Genomic DNA, 26795 nt, shown 5'->3' with positions numbered 1-26795 from the left:
GAAACAAACCATGTCACCAACTTGTGTATCTTTCCAGAAATTATTTTATATGTATAGAAGTCAATGCATATTTTTTTCAGAGTTACAGCATCCTGTGGGATCCCCTAAGACCCAAAGACAGTGTCACCTAGCATTAATACTACTGGTATCCCTGAATTAGGCAGAACCTGAGGCCTAGGGAGCTGGGTGAACTGCCCAAGGTCACACAGCAGTACAATTGAGGGTCTGAATCTTGGGATGGCTCTCTGACCTGGGCAGGCCTCTGGGTCCTGCTCTGCCCTTGAAACCCTGCTCTTCCATGTCCCCTTTGCTCTCTCTGCCTCACTCTCTCCCGTCTCCCTTCCTTCACGTTATCTTTCTCTCTCCCCGCTACAATCAGTATAAATTCTCACCTACCTGGAGTGGTGACTTTGAGTCAGAGGTGGAGTACAACTTAAAGATGGAGTACAACTCCCACACCTTACAAATGGACAAACTGAGGCCCAGAAAGTTTCCCCAAAGGGTTCAGATTTCTACTCCAGCTTTTGCTGTTTCCTTTCCTGCCTGCCCAACTCCCTCCTGCCCCCACATGCCTCACAGGAACAGCCATCCGGCTCTGGCTGCAGTCGGAGGGATCTTCCAAAAACACTCACCTTGATGAGGGGGCAGGATAGCTGAGGACAGGCAGAAGCTGATACCCCACAAACCGCCCACCCCCATCTCTGTGACATTGTGACATTCCTCAGGCTCTCCTGGCTGCCCTAAAGGAAAAAAAAAAAAAGTTAACTTACAGAGATCACAATCCTGCAAGACAGGAGTCTCCCTCAGTTTACAAAAGCCTTAGCAATTTACAAGAACAAAGCATTTTTTTCAATTGTCTAGTTTCCAGAAAGGAATGTAGATACAATTAAATGTCCTTATAATCTACAGCCCATTGACAGATACTTGAAGCGGGCCAAGTGTAATGTTCCTCCAGGAAGCTCCAACTGTCTTACTGTTAATACCTTACTAGAAGGAAAGGCAACCTTAACTTGACAATGGCAAGGCCTCAGGTATCCTGTGAGTCTTCTTTAACATACAAAAATCCTTTTGAAGCCTCCCTTTTCCATACCTCCCCCAATCCCCAAGTATATAATCAGCCACTCCTCAAGACCCGGCCCACGGGCCCTGCCCCGTGCTTTAATAAACCACCATTTTGCACCAAAGTCCTCTCAAGAATTCTTTCTTGGTTGTTGGCTCCGGACTCCAACCCCACCGAACCTCACCTGTATTCTAAAACCCCATCAACCTGATCAGTCTGCGCTCTGCCTAACAAGGCTCCAAGGATCAAGACGCTGGTTTTGCTACCTTCTCAACTCTCCTCCAACGACAAGCCGAATCTTACCCATGATGAGCCTTCTGACCCTATTCCCTGCTCTCACCCTGACTTGATTATTAGCTATTTATCCCTCGGTCTCAGATCTTTCTGGTGCCCAATCAGGCGCTCACAGCATCTCCCTCATCTCCAACTTCACCGCCTCCCCGAACAGAACATGAGCTCCATAATAACAGTGGGCCCGCCTCATTCCCCACCGTGTCTCCCGTGGCTGGTGCTGTGCCCCACGCCTGCCCCAGCCGGTTCACCGGCTCAGTGTTTGACGGAAAAATGAGAGAACAAACGTTCCGGCAGAGCAAAGAACGTGACCCGAGCGGCGAGGAGTGCCGTCAAAATTGTGTGCGGGTGATAGCAAGCATTCCTGTGGGACTAGCCTGGGGTGTTCGCAGAGGGTTATTGGGAGAAATGAGGGTAGGATATTCTCCCCCATCTCTTAAGCACCTTCCAGCATCGGTGGCAGACGCAGCTAGTGCTGCGAGGAGCCTTCCTCTGAGGGTTCTCAGCATCGGGGTCTGATGAAAGGCACCCCACCCCCAATCAACAGGCGCACCAACACAGCCTACCCCGCGTGTAATCTGAAGGGGGTCACAGCGCCCAGAAGCCCCAGCCAAGGACCCTGGCTTAAGTGTCCCTAGTCCAGCTGGAACGATAAAAATCACGAGTGCTCGGAGCACAAGCCAGGCCATGACGAATGTGGGGAGGAGCACGGGCGTCACAGGGGGCCGCCGAGACAAGGTGTCGGAGGCAGGGACGGGAGAACGGTGGGCGGCCCCTGGCCCCCGGCTCCACGTTAAGACATCTGTCCCATTCTCCAGACACGGGACAAAGCGCGGAGGCGAGCAAGGTTCCAGGGCGGTAAGTGGTCTAATCGCAAGGCCTGCTCGGAAAAGTGACGCAAGCGGCACGCGTGGGCCACCCTGAAACGCTACAGCCCCGCTCCGGCCCGCGGAACTGTGTGCGTCGCAGGCCGCCGCCGGGCGCCAGGTCTCGCGGGCGAGCGAGATTCACGCGGGTGACATGTGGGCGGGGAGCGGCGGGCAAGGCTTCCCCGCCTCCGCGCAAAGTCCCGCCCCCTGGCTGGGATGGGCCTCTCCCAAGGCCTCCCCGTTCCGGCCGCAGGGGTTGGTCCCTAAGATCACGTGACAGGCCGGGCTTCTGGGGCACGTGATCGCCCCGCGTCTCGGACACATGACTGCGGGAGTGGCGTTCTTGGTTTGTCTGTGGCGGGAGCGGGCTGGGGACTTAGACCTGGCGCCGGAATCGGGGACGGCGGAGCTAGGGGGCTTCCCGCCGGAGCCGGCCGCTGCACCGGGCCTAGATCGGCCGGTCGGTCACTTGCTAACTGAAGAGCCCGCCTACTGGGCCTGCGTGAGGCAGCGTGGACGTGCGCCGCCAAGTGAGGCGGGGCGGTGGCTGAACCTGGAGCCGCCGGTCTCGGAAGGCTGCCCGCGCGTCGGGGTGTGGAGCGGAGCAGAGCCGCTGTCTGTGGCCCGCTTCAGCCTAGGGCTGTGTGGCGGACCGCTTGGCTTTGCTTCTCGTACTGTTAAGACACGTCTGAGTGAGTTTGAAGATGGGACGGGCTTTATTCAACAATTCCTGACCCGGGCGGCATCCCATCCAGCGAGTAGGAGGAGCTCTGAGGGGGCGGTAGAAAATGGAAGGCTTCTGTCGACTGAAGTGGGCCAAAGAAGGAGGTTCCTAGCGAGGAGTGGATTGTTTCAGGCAAGGGCACCTTCCTCTGGGGAAAGACGGGATCTGTGCGGCAGATTACTTCACTAACGCTGACCAGGTAGTTCCAGATTGGTTAAACCAGGTCACATTCTTGGAGCCCGCTGCGGGGCTCGATCCCAGGACGCTGGGATCATGACCTGAGCCGAAGGCAGACGCTTAACCGACTGAGCCACCCGGGCGCCCCTTAACGTTCCTACGTCTTTACAGCAGCAGTGAGTGGTCAGTGGTGCTCTTGAGGCCCATAGACGGGGAGAGACTTTACTGAGGCGTCGCAGCCTGGAAGTGGAGGAGCCAGGGTTGAACCCAGGCATCGGCCTAACCAGCCTGCAGACCGTCAACCAGGTAGCTTTTGCACCCTGAGAAGCGAGGGTGGGTGAGCCAAGGGGAGCACCCCCCTCCATGCCATTCGGAGTCACCCAAACCCTGTGACACTCCCTTTCCCCACTGCTTTTTGCTCAAGGTACTGGTGACCCCGGAGGATGGAGCCCGCTGCTTCCCAGTCTCCCTTCCTGATTGGGGCAGAACTGTCTGGTGTCTTGAGCCCATTATACGAGGGACAGGAGGGTCTCTGGCAGAGCCGGGAAAAGAGGAGAAGCAGTGGGAGTGAGGAGTCTAGAAGCCCGAACTCGAAGGAGGGGGCGAAATACGCAAGGCCCCAAGAGAATCACCTGCAGCTTAATTCATTCAATTCAGCAAGTACCTATCAAAACACCTGCTGCTCCCAGGCCCTTCTCTAGGTGCTAGGGATCTAGCATGAAGCAAAAGAGGTAGAGGGCCCTGGGTGGCTGAGTCATTAAGCGTCTGCCTTCGGTTCAGGTCATGATCCCAGGGTCCTGTGATCGAGCCCCGCATCGGGCTCCCTGCTCCGCGGGAAGCCTGCTTCTCCCTCTCCCACTCCCCCTGCTTGTGTTCCCTCTCTCGCTGTGTCTCTCTCCGTCAAATAAATAAATAAAATCTTAAAAAAAAAAGGGGGGGGTAGAAATCCTTGCCCTTCCAGAACTTACCTTTTAGTGCCGGAAAGAGACCAATAAACAAGATAACATTCATACTGTATTAGAAGTGATGAGATCTACTGGGGAAAAAAACAAAACCGAGGAAGCGTCTAGGAGGTGAGAACAGATTTATATAAGGGGCAGGGAAGGCCTTACTGAGAAGGGGACTTTGAAAAAAGTCAGGGAAGAGCATCCTGGCAGAGGGCACAGCACGTGCAAGGGACCTGAGGTGGGTGGGATCCTCAGTGGAGTGAGTGTGGGTTTGAGGATAGGTGATAGTCAAAGAGATAATAGATGGCCACAAAAAGGACTTGGAGGGCACCTGGGTGGCTCAGATGGTTAAGCGTCTGCCTTCCGCTCAGGTCGTGATCTCAGGGTCCTGGGATCGAGTCCCGCATCGGGCTCCCTGCTCCTTGGGAGCCTGCTTCTCCCTCTGCCTTTCTCTCTCGCTCTGTCTCTCATGAATAAAAAAAAAAAAATCTTAAAAAAAAAAATTTTTTTTTTAAAAAACAAAAAGGACTTGGAATTGTAATCTAGTGAGATAAGGCTATTGTGGGGTTTTAAGACAGCCCCCACCCACCACAGGAGCTGCTTTGCTGTTCTTACCAAGCTGGATACTAGCGCACCGCCGCACCCCACCCAGAGGTCAGAAGGCAGTATGCTCTCGGTTCCCAACCACACGGGCATCTCTGTCTGCCCAGGACAGGGCAGCAGCCCTCTTCCCCTTGATTCTCCCATGCCTGATCCCCACTCTAGGCTGTGGAGTCTTCATGGGAAAAGCCTGGCGGAGTGGTCCCATCTTCCTCTGTATGGTTTATGGCCCAGGTCTCTGAGCTCTGAGGCTGCCACGTAGGGTGGCCAGTGGGGGTGAAATCTCTGTGGTGTGCCCTAACAGTGCCCAGACCTGTGCTCTCAGAGGCTCCCTGGTGACGGTTCAGGCCAGAGGTTGCAGGAGGCATATGCTGCACCTCCAGAAGGGACTCGGGCCTTGTCCTGGGGGCCCCACCTGTCACTCATGTCCCCAGCCCTGAAATGGGACTGTATTTCCATCATCAACCCCGGTATCTGGAAAATCTGGCACTCCAGGTCTCAAAAGGCTTGTGGTCTGGGAGCATGATTAGGGTGCTGGAGCCACAGGCCTGGAGATGCGATTGTCACAGCACAGGGAGGGGCCTGCAGCTGGACTGACTGAGCACGGCCACCTCACCGCCTTTCCCCCAGTCCCAAAGTTGCCCGCCAGCCCCATCAGGACATCTGGTCCTCAAGAAGCGGGGCTCACTGGCAGGGCGGTCATCACAACATCCCTTGCCTCACTTTCTCTGTTTTTGTTTTTTAAGATTTTATTTATTTGACAGACAGACAGAGGGAACACAAGCAGGGGGAGTGGGAGAGGGAGAAGCAGGCTTCAGATCATGACCTGAGCCGAAGGCAGACGCTTAAGGACTGAGCCACCCAGGCACTCCATCACTTTCTCTGTTTTAATAGACTCTTTTTTTTTTTTTGAAACAATGTTAGATTTACAGAAAAATTGAGAGTATGGAGTGCTCATATGCCCCCTCTCACACAGACACACACACACAGTTTGCCTTATTAGTAACACATTAGTCTGGTACATTTGCTACAACTGGGGAAACAATATTGATACATTCTTTATTTTATTTTTTTAAGTTTTAAATTTTTTTAAAGATTTTTTTATTTATTCATTAGAGAGAGGGAGAGAGAGCACAAGCAGGGCAGGGACAGTGAGAGAGGGAGAAGCAGGCTCCCTGCCAAGCAAAGAGCCCAACGTGGGGCTCAATCCCAGGACCCTGGGATCACAACCTGAGCTGAAGGCAGCACTTAACCAACTGACCACCCAGGTGCCCCTTGATACATTTTTTTTTTTTTTTTAGGATTTTATTTATTTATTTGATAGAGATAGCGTGAGCAGGAACACAAGCAGGGGAAGTGGGAGAGGGAGAAGCAGGCCTCTCGATGAACAGGGAGCCTGATGCGGGGCTCGATCCCAGGACCCTGGGAACATGACCTGAGCTGAAGGCAGAGGCTCAACAACTGAGCCACCCAGGTGCCTCGATATATTTTTTTAAAGATTTATTTATTTAGAGAACCCCAAGCAGACTCCCCACTGAGCACAGAGCCCGACACAGGGCTCGATCTCACAACCCTGAGAACACGACCTGAGCTGAAATCAAGAGTCAGAATCAACTGACTGAGCCACCCAGACGCCCCTTGATGCATTATTATTGACTAGAGTCCATAGTTCAGATTTTCTTACTTTTTCCTTAATTTTCCTGGGCCAGGATCCCATCACGTGTCCACCTCACTTTTTTCGGAAGGCACCATATTGAGAGAGGAGGTTAAAGCAGCACATAACTGCTTACCTCTTCCTTGGCTTTAAGTCTGAGTAAACGCTGGGGATGGGGCTGCTGCTTGGGGCTGCGTTTTGGCGTTCTGCTTGACAGGTGACAGCTGAGTGGGGCGCAGGGTCCTTGCATGAGGCAGGACACTGAGGGGGGAGCTTCACCCTCCGGAGTGTCCCTTGTCAGAACCACCCCTCGGGTTGGGGGTGGCGGGGAGTTACGGTTTAATGGGTAGCGAATTCCTCTTTGGGATGATGAAGACATCCTGGACATGGGTGGTGATGGTGGCTGCAGATTTACAAATGTCCTTAATGCCCCTAATTGCACACTTCAACATGGCTAAAATGGTGAGTTTTATGTATTTTTCACCACACGTTTTTTTTTTAAAGCAAAGAAATTAAGATGCAATTTTTTTTTTTTTTAAGATTTTATTTGTTTGACAGAGAGAGACACAGCGAGAGAGGGAACACAAGCAGGGGGAGTGGGAGAGGGAGAAGCAGGCCTCCTGCCGAGCAGGGAGCCCGATGCGGGGCTCGATCCCAGGACCCGGGGATCATGACCTGAGCCGAAGGCAGACGCCTAACTGGCTGAGCCACCCAGGCGCCCAAGATGCAATTTTTTAAAGATTTTTTATTTATTTATTTGACGGAGCACAAGTAGGCAGAGCTGCAGGCAGAGGGAGAGGAAGAAGCAGGCTCTCCGCTGAGCAGAGGGCCCGATGCGGGACTCGATCCCAGGAGCCTGGGACCATGACTGGAGCCAAAGGCAGATGCTTAACCAACTGAGCCACCCAGGCGCCCCTTAAGGTGCAATTTAAACAAGATTTCTGGTGCTCCTTTTGGCAGCACGTATACTAAACAAGACTTCTGCTCTTTGCTCTTCAACAAAGGAAACCCGTCTATTTCAAAACAAGATGGAACTGCCCCTTGGAGCTCTTAAGTTCTCCTAGTAAGTTTCCTCCACAGACCTGGGATCAGCACCGTCACCATTACTATTAGTACTAATAATACCATTAGTAGGGCTGCCTGTGATTGATCACTCACTGTGCTGGTAGCTTTACCACTTGATCTCATTTACTCCTCACACAGCCCCAGGGGCAGGTATGCTCATTAGCCTCATTTAAAGAAGGGTAACTTAGCACAGAGAGGTTAAGGGACTCACCCAAGGTCACACAGCTGGTGGTGGCAGTGCCAGGATCCTATCAGAGCCAGGCCTTGCTCACCCCTCACTGCAGGGCCAGCAAAGCAGCCCGAACTCCTCCAAAACCATCTTCATAACAGAGATGTGTCCTTTGACAAGCCAGGAGCTGAGGCTGCCGTATGGATGCAGAAAACTCCTTCTGGTCAAAATGAGGACGAACAAGAGGAGGGGCTAGTTGCCTTCTTAAGAAAAAAACAAAAACAACAAACCCCCCTGCAGTAATGGCCATGTTTATTAAACACATGGCTCTGTGTTCTAGGATAGTGTTCTCCAAGTATTACCACAGATCTCTAGCCCCCCAGGAGCTGAGCTTTGATGTTCCCCCCTAAAAGAGCCCCAAAGCCAAGTAACTTGGGAAATGTTGCACCTTCCCCTTCCTCCAAAGATTCGAAGGACTTTTTAGAGGCTCTGAAAAGTCCTGTCATGAAGAAACTGGTTAAGCTTTGTCTGACCCAGTGATTCCTGAACTTATTTGACCCCAGCCGCCCATTTTTAATACAAGACCCATTGACAGGGACACCTGGTGGCTCAGTCGCTAGAGCATGTGACTCTTGATCCTACGGTCGTGAGTTCAAGCCCCACGTTGGGCATGGGGCCTACTTTAAAAAGCAAACAAAAACAAAACAAAACAAAAAACCACTGACAGCCCCAGGCTGTGCACAGCTGTCTGTACCAGGCTGGACAGCATGCTTCTAAGCACGGGGTCTGGCTTTTTCTTGTCTTCACTGTAGGTGAGGAATGGAAGTGTGGGAGGTTCGATGTTACCTGCGGGGTCCTCTACTCGCTCAACTTAGAAAATAAATACGAGGGGCGCCTGACTGGCTCAGTCAGTAAAGCATGCGACTCTTGATCTCAGTTTCATGAGTTCAAGCCTCACGTTGAGTGTAGAGTTTACTTAAAAATTAAATCTTAAAAAATAAACACTAGAGTGTTCAATATAGAGAAACACCAACTGATATCAGACTTAAAAAGGGGGGTGACTCGGTTAAGCATCTGCCTTCAGCTTGGGTCATGATCCCGGGGTCCTGGGATCGAGCCCCACGTCGGGCTCCCTGCTCAGCAGGGGAGTCTGCTTCTCCCTCCCTTGCTCCCCCTGCTTGTGAGCTGTCTCTCTCTCTCTCTCTCTCTGTCAAATAAATAAAATCTTTAAAAAAAAAAAAAAACTTTAAAAAGGCTGGCAGTGCCAGGAGATCGTGATAAAGAAAATTATAACATTTTCTGATAAACCATTTTATTTTATGTCCTATCCCTTTGAGGCTGAAGAAGGGCTTTGTCTTGTCAATAAAAATGTAGACGTGTTCCCCTACCCCCATGGTGAAAGTGACCATTGCACTGAAGTCAAACAAAGTCTTAACCTAACAGGATGCTGTGTCCTGTGCTTTGCACCTCACCCAACCCAGGGCATTCTGCTGGAAATTTTGGGTTGTCTCTGTAAAATGTTTACATTCTAAGAGGTTCTTTTTCTTCCAAGTAAACACTTGTATGCGTAACCTGAGCAGGTTTTTGGATGGACGCGTGGTTGCTTTAGGCCAGCAATAGGCTTCCCTCAGCAAGAAGGAAGGAAATTCAGCCTCTGCCCATCCCGCAGTCCTGGAATGAAAGATCTTATGGAACTTTTTAAAAAGATTTTATTTATTTGAGAGAGAGATAGGGAGAGAGAGCAGAGAGCCTAATGCGGGGCTCAGTCCCAGGACTGTGGGATCATGACCAAAGCCGAAGGCAGACAATCAACTGAGACACCCAGATGCACCAGATCTTATGGAATTAAATGAAATTGAATAAATATCTACCAGAGCCTATTCAGTTTCTGGCCCAGCACTGCCCTGCCTGGCAGGGAGGGAAAGTTGGCTAGGGCAGCAGGTAGCTGCAGAACCCTGGGCGGGTGGGGGGGTGGGGTTGGAGAGGACCAGGACCTGGAACCCTCGCCTTTGGGGAGCATCACGGGCTGGGACCTGCAATTACACCGACTAGCCACTAGGGGTCAGGCCGCCTCTGGCTTGTACTCCGTCCCAGCAGCCTGACCGCATCCCCTGTTTCTCAGGGATCTCTGAGCACCCTCTGAGATCACGGTTTGCACCATGGTGCACAGGGGACTGAAAAAATGATAGAACAGGACCCAGCCCACGCCCTCCTGGTGGGTAAAAGTCTCTAGGCACGGGCAGTATCTGAGTTTGAATCCCCGCTCCACCTCTTGTTACCGATGAGACCTGAAGCAATTACTTCTGCTCTGAACTTGCTACCTCCACATCCTCAAACTGCAGTGGTAATAACCTGCCTCACTAGTGCTGTGAATGTAGCCGTTCGGACAGGCCACTCCTCACAGTGGTGCCACCGCCCAGTCTTCCCAGGCCTGAGTCTCCAGCCACGGACTCGGGGGTGCGGGCAAGCCCACTGACTCCATTTTCTGTAACAGCCTCATTTCTGACCCAAGACCTCATTCCCCGATTCCATGGGCACCAGTTTTGGAGTTCTGCCCCCTTCCTAAGTCAGGACTCCTGCAGGGATAGGGCCCTGTGGGGGAGCCTGCTGCCCCGGGTTATCTGTCCACACTGATCATGGCAGCCCCCCTGGTCCCAGCCCTCCAGCCCCCCTGTGGGCCCCTTTGCCCAGCCTGCCTGGGGTCCTGTCACCTGGGTGCCATACCTCTCTTGCTTTGCTCTCTGGGGACTGGAGGCAGCAGGCCCAGAACCCCCTCACCTGCCTCTCCTCGCCCCAGACCAGGGGAATCTCCCTGTGGTCCAAGATGCTTTGTCGACCCTGCTTCTCCAGGACACCTTGCCCACAAGGGAGCCATCACTTCAGCCATCCCTCCTCCCTTCCCCTTTGTTCTCCTAAGGGCTTGGGCTTTTGGGAAAAAACGAAGTCCAAAAGACCCATAGGCAACTTCCGCTTCAGTCCTGGAGAAACGGGCCCGGTGACCGGCTGCTCCTTGAATGCAGAGAAGGAAAAGCAAGATGGGGTGGGGAAGCAGATTTCAATATAGGCAGTCCCTGCTCTGCACGGTTCCAATATGCACAAATTTTCGTTACCACGGTATAGTAAAATAACAGCAGTCCCCCAGCCTCACAGTTCCAGTACCTGTCACCCTGTGTATTAACTGAGTAATTGCACCGGGTACAGACTGTGGTGAGCTCTCCAGCCTGCAAATCACTACCTACATCACAGTCGTGTGTCATCATCAGTGACCATCTGGCGCTTCTTTCAAAGTCCATGGGTCACCAGTCACCGCGCACGTTACTCAGTTCCCGCGCAGCTGGCAGTCGGTAGCTGCGCCGCCTTCCGTGATGAATACACTTGCTATTTTGCAAAAGTGCATCCGTGAAGCCGGGACTTGGCCAGCAAAGGTGAGAGCGGCGAGGAGCAGGAAGTGTTAACCCTGGAGGTCACGCCTGGATGCACCAGCAGTGAGGTCCCAGAGGAAAGCGCTGCAGAGGGGCGGGGACGCCAGCAGCTGGAGGAGCCTGGCGAGGCCGAATCTGGAAGGACCATGTCCCGAGGCTGAAATCTACCACCTTAACCACTTCCAAGTGGCTGGTTCTGTGGCATCGTGTACATTCACACTGTCGAACAAACAGGGACTGCTCCACAAACTTGTGCATCCACGTTGTGCAGACTCACGCTCATCTCCTCTGGGTTGTTCCAATTTTAGCATCTGTGCTGCTTTCGAACAAAGAAATAAGCACTATCACTCTCAATGTTTCTGATATTTTAAGATAGAGTGTTCTACATAAATATTCATTTTACTATTTTTTAAAAAGATTTTATTTATTTATTTGAGAGAGAGCATGAGCCAGGGAAGGGGCAGAGGGAGAGGGAGAAGCAGACTCCCCACTGAGCGGGGAGCCCAACGCGGGACTCAATTCCAGGACCCTGGGATCATGACCTGAGCTGAAGGCAGCCGCTTAACCAACTGAGCCACCCAGGTGCCCTAGTTTTACTATTTTTATTTGCCTATGTATTTATAACCAATAAGAAAGTTTTTAACATTTGGGAGATCATAGGACAATCACACTTGTCTGACGGATTTTTTTTTCTCTCCACGTGTCCATTTAAAAACTATTTTTATTGAGATAAAATTCACATAACATAAAATTCACCACTTTAACCATTTTAAAATGTATGAGTCAGTGGTTTCTAGTGTATTCACAATGTCCTGCAACTATCAAGATTGCTTTGCATGGGGGCGCCTGGGTGGCTCAGTTGGTTGAGCGCCCCACTCTTGGTTTCAGCTCAGGTCATGATCTTGAAGTTGTGGGATTGAGTCCCGTGTTGGTCCCCTGCTTCAGATTCTTTCTCCCTCTCCTCCCCCTTTACCCTTTCCCCTCTGCCCCTCCCAACTCGAGCGCATTCTATCTAAAATAATAAATAAATATGATCTTTAAAAAAAATATTGTTTTGCATAATTTCAACTTGCAGAATTATTTTTACTGTCCCGTGCCTCTCTCCCAGCTCCTGGTGGCTGCTGGCAACCTTTTGCATCCTTGCTAAAAGGTGCACCCAGTCTCCGCCTCCATCCTCACCTGGCGCTCTCCCTGTGTGGGTCTATGTGTCTGGGTCCACATTTCCGTCTTTTGTGAAGACACCAGTCATTGGATTTAGGGCCCACTCTCATCCAGAATGAATGACCTAATCTCAACTTGATGACATCTCCAAAGACCCAATGTCCAAGGAAGGTCCCATTCACAAGTACCAGGGGGTAGGACTTGAACATGCCTTTTGGAGGACAGACCTCCCAAATCCCCAGATATCCCAGCAAGGACTCTTCATGAGGATTCACTGAAAACTTTGTATTTGTGTCCCCTCTTCTCAAAGTCTTGAGGAAATGAAGGAATGCATTATGGCTGCCATTTTAATCATGAACGGAGATAAACTGCAAAGGCCTGAATTAGACCAGGGATTGACATGTGGGTGTGACACACTGGGCAGTTAGTGCACATTTATAATATTACAGAAATAAGCTGTGACTGTTTCTTTACAATTAGGCTTTGATGCGTTTGTAACTTACTTGCTGAGTAATAACTTTTTTTTTTTTAGTTCTATTCTTTTAGAATCACCTTGTAATTCACCTGGAGAAAACAAAAGGGCTCTGTTTATTTACTCACACCCCAAAGATTTATTCCACATCCATACCAAGCAAGATGCAGTTCCAAGCACAGACACACTAAGATTTGCCATTACCAAGAGAAAGTCCTTGATCTCATGGGGTCACATTCTAGTTGGGGGCACAGACCACGAGTGAGAAGCACAGATTGTGTATTGTGCAGAGAAACATGCTCTGAAGACAATAAAGTGATAAATAAAGGGGAGAATGGTGGGGAAGGTGGTCGAGGTCCCCTCTAGAGGGTCACACTTGAGCAGAGGGCTGATGAAGAGAAGGAGTGAACCCTTGAGGACTCTGGAGGGAGAGCATTCTAGAACAAGGGAAAGACCCTCAGGCTGAGGCATCTTGCTGTCACTAGGGACAATAGGTCAGCATGCCAAGGTGGACAGAGGTAGGTAATGGGTTTGGAGGCAAGCCAAGGACCAGATCACTCAGGGTCCAAGTGGGCAAGCCAAGGACCATTCTCCATCTAAGAGGGATGTGAAGCCACAGAGAACTGATCACTCTGTCCTATGTTTATAGAGACTGTTCCCCTTGGGCCGGCAGGCAGCTCTCAGGCAGCCCAGGTGAGGGCCAGTAGATTGTCAGATAGGATTTTTAAAAAGCAAAAACCAACTATGCGCTGCCTATAAGAAATCCACTTTAAATACAAAGGCCCCAATAAGTTAAAAATAAAGGGTGGGAAATGATAGACTGCTCCAACACTGATCCAAGGAAAGCCAGAGTGGCTATGCCAAAATCAAAGTAAATTATAGGGCAAATAACACCACTAGGAATAGAGGGACATTTCAACATGATAAAGGGGTCAATTCATGAAAAGGACACAATAATGCCGTATGTTTATGCATGTCATCACAGAGCTTCAAATTCATGAAGCAAAAATGGACAGAAGCATAAGGAGCAAGACAAATGCACAATTGTAATCCAACATTTCAACACCTCTCTCAAGAATGCATAGAACAGGGGCGCCTGGGTGGCTCAGTCGGTTAAGGTTAAGCGTCTGCCTTCAGCTCAAGTCATGATCTCAGGGTCCTGGCTCAGCGGGGAGCCTGCTTCTCCCTCTCCCTCCCCCTCTCCCTCTGCTTCCCTTTCCCTCTGCCTGCCATTCCTCCTGCTTGTACTCTCTTTCTCTCTCTGTCAAATGAATAAATAAAATCTTAAAAAAAAAAAAAAAAAGAATGCGTAGAACAAGTAGATAGAAAATCAGTAAGGATATAGAAGACCTGAACAACACTTTTAACCAACTTGGCCTAATTGGCATTTCCTGGAACACTCCACCCAACAGCAGCAGAATGTAGCCCCTAAGGTTGGGAGATAACAGTGTATATAGATGTGTGTTGAATATCATGGGGCCAGGGGAGGTCACCTGGGCAGTGTGGTTAGAACACAAAAGCGGTCTGAAGACTGTGCATTGGGCCAAACTTTAAGGGTAGGAAAGAGGAGGGGGGTCCAGCAAAGGAGGTGGAGCGGGGGTGGCTTGAGGAGGGCCAGGTGAGGGAAACATTGAAAGGGGATAGGGCCCTGCCCTGTCAAGCCCCCCAGCAATCCAGCAAGATGAGAACTGAGGACTGATCACTGGATTTGGCCATGTGGAGGCCACGGTGACCTGGACATGAGCACTTGCCCAGGGATGTGGGGGAGTGCCTGATCATTATGTTCAAGATAGGGTGAGTGGCTGTCCCCACCCACACTCATTTTCAAGACATTTTGCTGAAAAAGGCTGCAAAGAGATGGAGAGGAGCACGCAGGCAATATGGCAGGGTTTTCTTTCCTTTTAAAGAAGGGATGCATTCGAGCAGGTTGGGCACCGCAGGGAAGGATCCAGGAGGGAGAGGAAAACATTTGGGAGCCAGGGGAGAATTCAGAGGTGATGTCCATGAGAAAGGATGGGGCCCAGTGCACGCAGGGAGCCGTGGCCTTGGTGGGGGACACAGGTTGTTCTTAGGTGAGAGAAGGGGCGGGGTACCTCCAGAGAGGAGCACCCAGGGCAGCGTCAGGGGTCTCCGAGGGCCTGTGGGCAGGAGTGACCCGTAATTGTCTGTCCTTAGACACAAATTTCTCTAACCTCCCAGTGGGTGGGGGGATGCAGGCCGGGCCACAGGCTGGCATTCCCCTCTGGTCACTCCCATTACTCGCTCTGGGGCCGTGGGCAAGGGATCTGGGTGACCTTGGGAACGTGAGCTTGGTGGCGCCCCCGGGCCGGGTGCGCCACGGGCTGGGGAGGGGCCTCCTGGCGCGCGAGGGCCCGGGGCTCGCGCGTGTCCTCCTCCGTGTCACTAGGGGGCGCCAAGAGACCGTTCTGCTCAGTCGGGGCGCTGCCCCTACGCGCCCCCCCGACCACGCCCAGCGCGACTCGCAGCCTCCAGGAACCCGACCTGGCTCCAGCCTCACCCTGAGGCCCCCTGGACCGAACCGGGACGGAAAGGGGGTGGGTCCCGAGGCGAGCTCATCGGAAAGCACCCCGTGAGCGAAGGGCAGGTGCAGTCCGCGCTGGCAGCCGAACGGCGGGGCCCGCCTGGCTTGAAGCAGCTGGAAGGTCAAAATCCAAAATGTGCCCTGTGGACCGGCGGCGGCTGCTGCGACCGCCAGCACACGGTTGCCTGACGTTCGTCCCACAGCCTAAGTTAACCAAGCACCAGCGTTGGGCCGGGCCGCGCTGCATTCCTCAAGGAAGGAGCCCTTGGAATGAAAGATTGAATGAATGAATGAATGAATGAATGAATGAATGAATGAATGAATGGGCAAGTCCAGTATGGTATATGGAGGGAGAGGAGGGGCGATCCCAGGCGCAAAGCCTGAATGTGCAGAGCCAGCCAGGCTTCTGTCCAGGGGCTCGGTGCCACCCCAGGGTCGGGAGACTGAGAGGCAGGGTGGGGATGGTACTGAGCGCCCAGCCCGGACTTGAAGAGCCATCCAGTGCAGTACCTTAAAGAGAGGGGTGGGGGGCGCCTGGGTGGCTCAGTTGGTTAAGCGACTGCCTTCCGCTCAGGTCATGATCCTGGAGTCCTGGGATCGAGTCCCACATCGGGCTCCCGGCTCAGCGGGGAGCCTGCTTCTCCCTCTGACCCTCTCCCCTCTCATGCTGTTTCTCTCTCGCTCGCTCTCTAATAAATAAATAAATAAATAAAATCTTTAAAAAAAAAAGAGAGAGAGAGAGGGGTGGGGAATGGACGTGATCTCCTCTGTGTAGACAGTTCACCGATATCTGATAAAAATACAAGCCGCCTAGCAGCTACTATCATCCCCCATCAGCTTGGAACGAGTTCTCTTTCCAACACGCACCTCCCCCCGCCATCCCGTGCTGCCCCTGCCAATTGAAGCCCCTTCTACTGTGGACAGGGGAAAGCTGAGATGCCTAACGGAGCAAGCGGTGGGAGAGGCCTGGTTTGGGTGAAGACCCCCCCCCCACCCTGTTCCCCCCAGGGGCAGCCTGGAGGACAATGGGGGGGCGGGCAGAGTCCTGCGCCAGGAGGCCAAAGGGGCATCTCACAAGAGATCTCCCCTTGCAGCCCCCGGGGAAGTCTAGCCAGCCAGGGAATAAGAAATTTAGAGTGCTTAGCACCTGGGTACAGTGAGCAATCAACATTGACCATTCTTATGTGTTGAACAAGCAAACATCTTTATAAGACAGAAATGCAAGCACTTTGAGTCAATGTATGAATCCTTGTAGATCGTTCAGATTTTTCTGATTTCCATCCTCTTAGAAATAACACTTCTAATTTTGAGCCTATCATACAGAGCTGCAAAACCAAAGCCTGCCACTCTGCTGCCGTGGCTCAGGGCCAGGTTGCAGAGTCTCTTGGATGCCCAAGTGGCTGCACCTCCTGGGGTCTCCTGAATGGTGCTGACTCATGGTGCAGACTGCAAGCAGCCTCTCCATCTGCCAGGTCGCTGCTGGGTTTCTGGGCCTCAGATGGTATGTGGTCAAATCAGAGTTCACTAACCTGCACCTAAAAGATTTCCCTCTTCATCCCTGTTCCTACACCAAAGGGCATGATGGAGGTGGGGGGTGCTCAGCAGAGTGCTTAGCTCTGAGTGAGCATTCAGTGTTAGCTGCTGGTGGTGTTATTATTCATTACCATTGTGATCACAACACAAACTCATTGCAGTTGCTTTATTTTTTTTTCCTGGAAGGTTATTTAGATCTGTTTGGGCATATCACACAAGTGTGAACTGATGGAGGGCAGGAGGATGGGGTATTAATCTGTCCCCTCTTCCATGAGCTCCTTAAAAACAAGAATCATCTGATTAGTTTCCGTGTTCCAGCAGCCCCTGGGTCTTGGCACTGGGTAATTGAGCAAGGATAAGCATATTGTATGTTTCCCAGTTTTCCAAAGATGATTTGGGAGAATCAAATCATCCCATCACCATCCTACCAATCAGGACTCAGCTCTGTGACTGTGCACTTTGATATAAAAATAACGCCTTTGGCTTCCATTCCTCCACCCAATTTAAGAAGCAAGTTATGAGTTTGAATTTTCAAAGGCCAATTAATGCTCCTTAAAAGAAACTGTCACCTCTAAACCAAGAATGTGGACAGCCTGGACTCCCACCTTTATGTCATCTCAGGGTAAGGGAAGAGATCCAGGTGGATGGGAGCTGGGAGGAGCTTTAGTCGGCAGGCATCTCAGCCCCTGCCTTGTGCAGCCGCAGATGCTGAGGCCCGTGGAATGACAGTGCCAGCCCCCACTACTAGCAGAGCATCACTGTTCTAGATAGATGCTCTCACCTAGGTCTCCCACTAGGTCATCATAGCATCCCAGGGGGAATTACTTCGTCATTAGCAGCCTGCACCCACAACAACTTGGCTTTATCCCACTGTTCAGTTGGGTGTCATCTCCTGGCTTTCCCTGACACGGCCTCTGCAGTCAGAGCTCCAGCTGTAACCTTCAGGCCCCTCTCTTTGTAAAGGCTAGTTCCTCTGTTGGGACTGTCTCCTTCCCAACCTCCCCTCTTTCCAAACTAGCAATGTGGCACGCCCCTCATGTCCTGCCCCTCTGAAAAACGTTCTCACTCTTCACGTGTATATCTAATAACACATATGTCACGACTGTATTTTATTTTATTTTATTATTTTATTTATTTAATTGAGAAAGCGAGAGAGACAGCGTGAGAGGGAACACAAGCAGGGGGAGTGGGAGAGGGAGAGGCAGGCTTCCGGCCGAGCAGGGAGCCCGATGCGGGGCTCGATCCCAGGACCCCGGGATCATGGCCTGAGCTGAAGGCAGTCGCTTAACCAACTGAGCCACCCAGGCGCCCCACGACTATATTTTAGCACTCAACACATTGTAGTCATTCATTCGTTCAACGCAATAATACAGGTGAAATGCTTAGAGCAATGTCGGTCTCACGCTAACCGCTCCAAAAAAAAAAAAAGTTAGCTCTCATCACTAACACCATTCATTCATTCAATATTCATAGAGTGTCTCAGGCTCTGTGCTGTTCGGCCACAGCAGCGAACAAGACAGCTGTAGTCCCCAACCACCCTACACCGCCCACGCGCCAAGTCAAGTTCCCACCTTTAGGGTTTGTGCTGCGGGGAAACGCGGGGGCCCGCCCAGTGATGGGACTACAGGTCCCAGAAGGCAGCGCGGCGGCGACCCGGGGCCCGCATGCGCGCATGCGCAACGTCGTGACGCCGCGGCGGCGAGCGGGCGCTAGTGGCTGAGGCGGTGGGCCGCGGGCGGGGCGGGGCGGGCTGGCGGGCGGCGGCCTTTAGGGCGGAGCCGGCGCCCGCTCCCTTCAGTCGGCCGCGGTTAGCGGACGGTCAGTTTCGGGCGCCCGTTTCTTTCGTTCTTCCGCTTGGCGCTCGCTCTCGTGCGGAGCCGCGGCCGCCTGCCCAGCGCTCCCTGCGGGTCCGCGGCGCAGCGCCATGTCGGAGCCGGGCGGCGGTGGCGGCGAGGACGGCTCGGCCGGCCTGGAGGTGTCGGCGGTACAGAACGTGGCCGACGTGTCGGTACTGCAGAAGCACCTGCGCAAGCTGGTGCCGCTGCTGCTGGAGGATGGCGGCGAGGCTCCGGCTGCGCTTGAGGCGGCGCTGGAGGAGAAGAGCGCCCTGGAGCAGATGCGCAAGTTCCTGTCGGACCCCCAGGTCCACACGGTTCTGGTGGAGCGCTCCACGCTCAAAGGTGCGGGGCCGGGCGGCCGGGGTCGGAGGGCGGGGGCCGGGGGGCCCGGACGCCGGGCGCTAGGACCGAAGCGGCCTCCGGGCTGCAGATGCCCTGCGGGATGGGTCCCCGCGGCCGCCCGGCGAGGCCGGCGCCACACCCCCTGCCAGGCCGGAGCCCCGGGGGTGCCCCCTTCCGGGTCGCGGGGAACGAAGAGCGGGTGTCCCTGTCTTGCCGTCACCCAAAACAATGGGATCGCTTTGTCTGCTCGGGCCTCAAGATGGCCGAGTTGGGTGGAGACAGCGTCTCCCGGGCTGAGCGCGGGCGGAGGCCGCCTCCCGGCCTCCAATGTCACATGAGCTTTTCGGTTTCGATTTGTGGCCAGGCCAGGCGGTCCTCGGGAGGGATGTGTCAGGGGCAGACCCGCGGAGCCGTGCGCAGCCTGGGTGTAGGGCTCAGAGCTGGGGGGAGCCCTGGCCGACGGGCGTCCTGGCCCTGCCCGGTGCAGACCCAGATGCTGAGGCCCAGAGAATGACAAGGGCCGGCCCGGGCCGCGAGCAGAGCATCCCTGTTCTAGGTGGATGTGCGCTCCCAGGTCTGCCTCTTGGTCCTCACAGCGTCTTTGCGGTCCAGGTGTATTGCCCTGTTTCACACGCGAGCAAACAGGCTGAGGTGAAATGACTCGCCCAAAGTCACCAGCTAATCCTGCTTCCTGGACTAGACTCAGCATCTCACTGTCCGGTACACTGCTGGGTTTCACTAATCATACCCTTATATTTGTGTAATACTTAGATGATCCTAATGGTGACCCTGTGATATTTCAGTCTAGTTTACAGATTCTTTTTTTTAAAGATTTTATTTATTTGTCAGGGAGAGAGAGCGAGCGCACAAGGAGGGGGAGCAGCAGGCAGAGGGAGAAGCAGGCTCCCCGCTGAGCAGGGAGCCCGATGCTGGACTCCATCCCAGGATGTCGGGATCGTGACCTGAGCCGAAGGCAGACGCTTAACGGACTGAGCCACCCAGACCTCCCTAGTTGACAGAATTTTTTTTAAAAGAGAGAGAGACTTGGGTTAGGCACCTACTTGGGGAAAGGGAGCAAAAGGTTTGCATATTCCAGCAGTCTCCTCAAATAGTGACCTTCCCAAAGCAAAGCAAGATTCATCTTGAGAATTGAGCTTGTCTTCAGGGAGTTTCCAGACTCTGTAGGACCACTTGGTAGTTGATGGTGAGCATATCTGACAGCACAGAATGGGTGTGGCACCGTCCATCTGGGAACCCAGGGGTGATGTCCACGTACATTTTAACCTTAGAACTAAGGGATTGGCCATTGTCTGAAAATGTTTGCCATCGAGCTTCTTATAATCACAAAAAAGCTGTACGGTTCTGTCAATAACGGGATTTATACTGTCTATCTCACACACACACACACACACACACACCCCACTTTCTTTCTGATAGTTTGTTTCTTTCAAAGGCCATTTCAGGAGATGCTTCATTGTAGCCTCTGTTTCTGTGAGAGGGTGAGAAGGTCAGAGTGTGTGAAAGAATATTTTTCTTAGACTCACATGGAATGTTCAAAGCAAATGAGCCATTCAGACATATTTAGGCTATTAATGTTGCTTAGGGTTTTCTGTTATGTTTGGGGTTATGTTTTCCAGCATGGAAACCACTAGTGTTAAAAAAAATTTTTTTAACCCATCTACTCTTTCAGAAAGAGTATGTGTTTAGTCATGATAGAAAATTTAAAGTATACAGGTAAAGGAAAAATCACCTGGAATCCTTTGACCTAGGTATAGCCAGTGTCAGCATTTTGGAATCTGTCTGGTTATTTTTCAATGAGTATGCATTATTTTATTAAAATGTATCTTAATTTGTGTTAAGTTACTGTATTTTGAGTAGTTTGAACTTGGCTAATTCTTGATCATATTTTCATTTCACAGTTTATGTATTAAAATCGGTGATTTCTACCTTGAATCTCAGTTTCTTTTTATGGAAAAAAATTGTAAGTTTTGTTTTTGCTTCTAGACTGCTCATCAGTAATTGACTTTTCTCAAACATTAGAACTGAACTTTGCTAAAATTACTAGGGGGAAGCCCTATTTCTGTAGTATGCTTTTTAGTGCAAATCATCTGTTTTCTTGATGGTACATTTTTTTATTTCCGCAAAGCAAATGTCCAAGCATCCAGGTCTTGACTCCATAATGACTTGCACTTTTGAACGTTGACTAAGGAATGAGAGTGTCTAAAACTGAAATCCTACCTCATTCTGTATTTATAAAAATAAAAAAGTATTTCTAGCAATTCAGCCTGTCTGTAATTTATTTTTCACTTAAAAAATTTAAAGAAAGACTGTATGGTTCCATCAGTCTTATTAGCATCCTGACTAAGCTAGGATAATTCAGACCTAAGTCCAGACCCAGGTCAGTTGATGGGAGGGCTTTCTTCCCGGTAATTTTTGAGTTAACATTGGCTTTTGCACATTTAATCAAATGTGAGCATCCAATAGCTAATTACAGTAAGAAGGTAGGCTTGCTCTATAATGTGGAAAACAAATCTAAATTGTTTAAACTGAGTAAAGACTGTCAACAAGAAAGAAGTCATAATTTAGTGAACAAAGGAAATTGCTTTTATTTTATCCTCCCCCACTTTCTATGGAAAGAATTTTCCAAACACTTGTAATTGAATATAGAAGCATTTTTACATGAAGATATGTATGTGTGTGTGTTACATATGTGTATATATATACACACACACACAAAGAATTTATTTATTTGACAGAGAGAGAGAGATTGAAAGCAGGAACACAAGCAGGGGGAGTGGGAGAGGGAGAAGCAGGCTTCCTAACGAGCAGGGAGCCCAGTGTGGGGCTTGATCCAAAGACCCTGGGATCATGACCTGAGCCGAAGACAGACACATAACGACTGAGCCACCCAGGCACCCCTGAAGATATATATTTTTTTAACCACCCCAGCTAACTAAACTTTCTGTTTAAGTACAGTATTCCTTAAAGTGTAGAATAAAGATTGCAAATTTAGTGGTTTATTTTGATACTAAAGGTTTGGAGAGTTGGTGGGCAGGGGGATGTTAGCTCCTCTGAATTGAAAAAGAGAAATCTCTTTCCTGTAATTCCTGGCCTGTAGAAAATTGTTTTCTTCATAGTGTACTTCTAAAATTACAACCAGGGGCGCCTGGGTGGCTCAGTCGTTAATTGCCTTCGGCTCAGGTCATGATCCCAGTGTCCTGGGATCAAGCCCTGCGTCGGGCTCCCTGCTCCGCGGGAAGGCTGCTTCTCTCTCTCCCACTCCCACTGCTTGTGTTTCTTCTCTCTCTGCGTCTCTCTCTGCCAAATAAATAAATAAACTCTTTAAAAAATAAAATAAAATTACAGCCAGATAGGTGCTCATTGCTTAATAGGCATTTTACAATTTTAATGACGTTCTGTAGCAGTTTTTACCTGAGGTGCATTTTTGGTTGGGTGGTAAAGGTAGGAGCAGGTAAGAGATGCTCTGGCTTGCAGCTGGTGAAACTGGAGGATCCAGGAGGGCTCTAGCTTGTTAGTGACCAGGCTGGGATCAGGTGCTGTGGGTTTTTGTTTTTGTTTACATTTGGGTGTCTTAGCCTTAGTACTTTGTCTTTAAGACTGAAAATAATGGCTGCCTTTAGTCAGTACTTATTCTAAGCTTGGGATTCTAGTTTTTTCTAAAATATAAAATTTAGGGGGTTTTACCTCCCCTTCATTAGTGCAGAGATGGCTAGGGACTAGAATGTGAAAGAAAGCTAGAACTTTTTACAGTCCTCAACTTCTTAGAGATACAGCAGTGTGGAAGGTTTTTGTTGTTGTTGTTGTTTAAAGATTTTATTTATTTATTTGAGAGAGAGAGAATGAGAGACAGAGAGCATGAGAGGGAGGAGGGTCAGAGGGAGAAGCAGACTCCCTGCCGAGCAGGGAGCCCGATGCGGGACTCAATCCCGGGACTCCAGCATCATGACCTGAGCCGAAGGCAGTCGTTTACCAACTGAGCCACCCAGGCGCCCCATCAGTGTGGAAGGTTTAATGGGGAATGTTTTTTGTGGATTTTAAAAATTATTTTTCTGAGGACTTAATTTCCCTAAAGGATGAAGAAATGATGACTAAAAAGTACGCATTTCTGGCCTTTGCTTTTTCCCCAAAATGGTTAGTAAAATGGTTAATAAATTCACAGGAAGACTTTTCTGTGACACCACACTGCCTGGAAGCCCTAGGCCAGGAGTCCATCAGCCTGGGTTCCTACTGTCCTATGCTGTCACACCGTAGGCGGGGCCCTGCACCCTTCGTAGGACACACCGGTCTGCAGCTTGCTAGGTTTGACTATGCAGTGTAGCATAACAAATGACATTTATGGGCAACAAAGGGAAAACCGTCATCACTGTTTTTAAAAAGTAAAGATGGAGGGAAATTGTTCGCCAGCGTTGTAGCGTATTATGTGGGCTTTAACCCTCCTTCCCGTTGCTAACGGTATTATGAATGGAAGTCTTCAGGTTGAAGAGAAAACCCAGGCTTTCTCACCATGCCCTGAGCCTTGTGCCAGAGCAGGGAACGGTTGTGGCAAAGAAGTCACAGCCCCTCAGAGGGAGGACAAAGGGGTGATGGGCGTTGAGGTGACGGGAAAAAGCACCAGATGCAAACATGTGAGAGAAAAGGGGGAGAACATCTGTGATAGTGATCAACCAAAATAATGTGGTGTTCGTATGCTTTGGATTTTAAGAGGAAAAGAAGATCAAAGATAAGGAGAACCAGGAACGTGTAACAAGGAATTTGGTAGTTTGTGTGGGCCAAAGAGAGCAGCTGGCTGCCTTTAAAGGCTGGATGGAGAAGACACTTGCCCCGAGGCTGGGAGAGAGTGGGGGGCGGGGAATGAGGGAAAGATTAAGGACGCGGGGAGCTGGGCGGCCTCCTTTACCAGTTTGCTGGCCTCCTCTTACCTTTCGTGTTCACCACACTTTGTGAAAGCCCGCCTGGTCTCCCTGGGGGAGGAAGTCCGAGTCTTAAGGTAATTGAATGCACATCTTTTTTGTTTCACTAAGTGAGATGTAATGCTCACCTAGTTCACAGTATAATGATGCAAATCACTCTTAGTTTGAAATACATTCAGCTGGTCTTTAAATAGAAATTTAGGGGCGCCTGGGTGGCTCAGTCATTAAGCGTCTGCCTTCGGCTCAGGTCATGATCCCAGGGTCCTGGGATCGAGCCCCCCATCGGGCTCCGTGCTCTGCGGGAAGCCAGCTCCTCCCTCTCCCACTCCCCCTGCTTGCATTCCCTCTCTCGCTGTGTCTCTCTCTGTCAAATAAATAAATAAAATCTTTAAAAAAAAAAGAAAGAAAGAAAGGAATTTACACAGATTCATGCTAAGTGACATTTTAAACATCTCTAGAAATTCAGTCAACTCTCAGAAGTTAACCAAAGAAATGTCCACAGGTCACTAAATGTGTATCAGTGTGGCTCGCAGCAGAGGACCTGGCGAGGTGGCTCCCCTCTTTCTGTACCGGCACTTTGATTCCCGGAATGTATTAACAGGCAGTACGTTAGTGGGCCGTTATGTATTATTAACCAGTAACCCAGTAACAGCAGCAGTAGGAAAGGGATTCAAACTTGACTGAAAGCCGTATTGCCTGATAAAATATGCAGATTGTGTTAGCTATAAGCTTCTAAATATAGCAGGATTAATAGCTTCTTTGTTATTAAGAATTAACTATCAAGTGTCTTGCCTCCTCTGAACAGTTAAAAAAAATGTTTCTGCAGAAGTAAAATGTTACACTATTATTATTTGGAAGATGTAATAATTTATAGGGAGGCAAAAAGGTTAAATTATTTGATGGCAGTTTATAAAACAATGACGGGTTCTTTCTACTAGGAATCAGACATACTCAGACTTCATTTGATCTCTTTTTATGGAGAATAAGCATTAAAAAACTAATGGGAAATGTATTCTGTGACTTCCATAAATACTATCATCAAAAGATCAATTAGGGTTTTAACGAAGCGGTAGAGGATACCTACTGGATACCCTTGTCTGAGGATTGTGTCTGGGCGTGCCTTTCCGAGTTCAGGCCGCGTTCTGCTGCATTGCAGTATTCCCGGTGCGGAGCTGGGAGCTGGGCGTTCCCAGCAGGGCTGAGACTGAGCAGAGCCGTGACTCATCTCATGGCCTGGCGCCCGGTTCCTTTAACCCTGTTTGCATTAAGAAGTGCAGGCAGCGTGACTGGATGCTGCATCCAGTGGGCATGTTTTCTGTGTGATTTTATTTATATAGATGGTGAATTTTTTCTCGGAGGAAGAAATGATTCAAAGTTAACATACCATGCTTTTAGTTTCGTCAGTAATTTCCTTTAATGATTATAAAATGTTACTTTTCCAAGTACTGTTTGGATGCTATCTTGATGACGTATATTTTATATAATTCATAGAACAGAGTTTGGAAAGTTGAGGGAGAAAATATTTCATAATCCTACCAACCTGACAATTGTTTTAGTTTGGGAGTATTTCTTTATGTTCTGTTCCTATGCATGCATTTTAGAGATTGCAGTCATATGTGTGGTTGGTTTCAGGCATTGTGATCTGTCTTGTGGTTTATCCACATTTTGGTAGTTAGAAAACCCAATTGATTTGTTTGGTTGTTTTTTGTTTGTTTGTTTGTTTTAAGTTAGTCATTTTAAAAAAATATCTAGGGGGGGCGCCTGGGTGGCTCAGTCATTAGGCGTCTGCCTTCGGCTCAGGTCATGATCCCAGGACCCTGGGATCGAGCCCGATGAGTCCCACATCGGGCTCCCTCCTCGGGGGGAAGCCGGCTCCTCCCTCTCCCACTCCCACTGCTTGTGTTCCTGCTCTCACTGTCTCTGTCTCTGTCAAATGAATAAATAAAATCTTAAAAATAAATTAATTAAATAAATAAACATCTAGGAAGTACCTGGCGTAGTAGAATAGTTGGCCACCTCCTCTCACTTCCTAAAATTAACTAAAAACACTATTTTGGAAGAGTTATTGTCTTGACAGATATACTAATATTTTTTATCTTTTAGTGTAAACTTTGTATTTGTCTCATCTTAAATAGCTTTTGCTCAGACTCTGTATACCCAGATTTTCATAGTTGTTGGTGCTTAAAGAAACTTTATAGACCACCTGATTTAATATCCTACCCCTTCCTCTGCTGCCCCTTGTATTTACTTTTTATTGCTTTTAATTTTAATGCTAGTATAGTTACCATACAGTGTTACACTAGTTTCAGGTATACAATAGAGTGAGTCAGCACTTCTGTACATTACCCTGTTTATCGCGAATGTCCTCTTAATCTCTTTCACCTCTTCCACCAATCCCCCCACTCTGCTGCCCATTTTCCATTCATGGATTTGAAATCCAGAGGGAGAAAAATGACTTTCCCAAGATTACTTCACCAAATCTGCTGCCATCGCTCCTACATCATGATTTAAAAGTGAAGGCGAACCACACGTACCATGTTAATCCTTGGGTAGAAATTTTTGCCCAAGGTGACAGAATGATGTCATTCTATCCAAATGATAGAATATATCATTGCAAAGATAATTCAGCTGGAGCATTTATTTATGCATCTAGTGGATCAGTACTGGATCTAGAGGTTTGGATTATTTCCCATTCTTACAAATCTTAAATTTTTCAATTGTGGTTTTTTAATTTAGAAATTTTGTTCAGGGGCCTCTGGGTGGCTCAGTCAGTTAAGCATCTGACTCTTGATCTCAGCTCTGGTCTTGATCTCAGGGTCATGAATTCAAGCCCTGCATTGGGTTCCATGCTTAGCCTGGAGCCTACTTTAAAAAAAAGAAGAAATTTTGTTCACATGCATCTTGAGCTATCTTATTGAATTCCATTCAGCTTTTTTAAATGACTACTGTGCATGGTGTTTGCTGTGTGGAATCCAGCATGGTCCCTGCCTTGCAGGAG

At 49.9% G+C, this 26795-nt stretch overlaps 1 protein-coding gene across 3 annotated transcripts in view; it reads left to right on the top strand.

Moving 5' to 3' along the window:
- The first annotated feature begins 18431 nt into the window (after positions 1 to 18431).
- Positions 18432 to 26795, top strand: part of DYNC1H1 (dynein cytoplasmic 1 heavy chain 1) — a 68867-nt gene continuing 60503 nt past the window's right edge. For all 3 annotated transcript variants that reach the window (XM_021679851.2, XM_021679852.2, XM_021679850.2), the window contains exon 1: positions 18432 to 18866. In XM_021679851.2, the coding sequence (XP_021535526.1) occupies positions 18611 to 18866 (256 nt within the window). In that variant the 5' untranslated portion in view covers positions 18432 to 18610. The remainder of the gene's footprint in view (positions 18867 to 26795) is intronic.

Source organism: Neomonachus schauinslandi, chromosome 9 (assembly GCF_002201575.2).
Source record: "Neomonachus schauinslandi chromosome 9, ASM220157v2, whole genome shotgun sequence".
NCBI lineage: Eukaryota > Metazoa > Chordata > Mammalia > Carnivora > Phocidae > Neomonachus > Neomonachus schauinslandi.
This window is presented reverse-complemented; position numbering and strand designations above follow the sequence as displayed.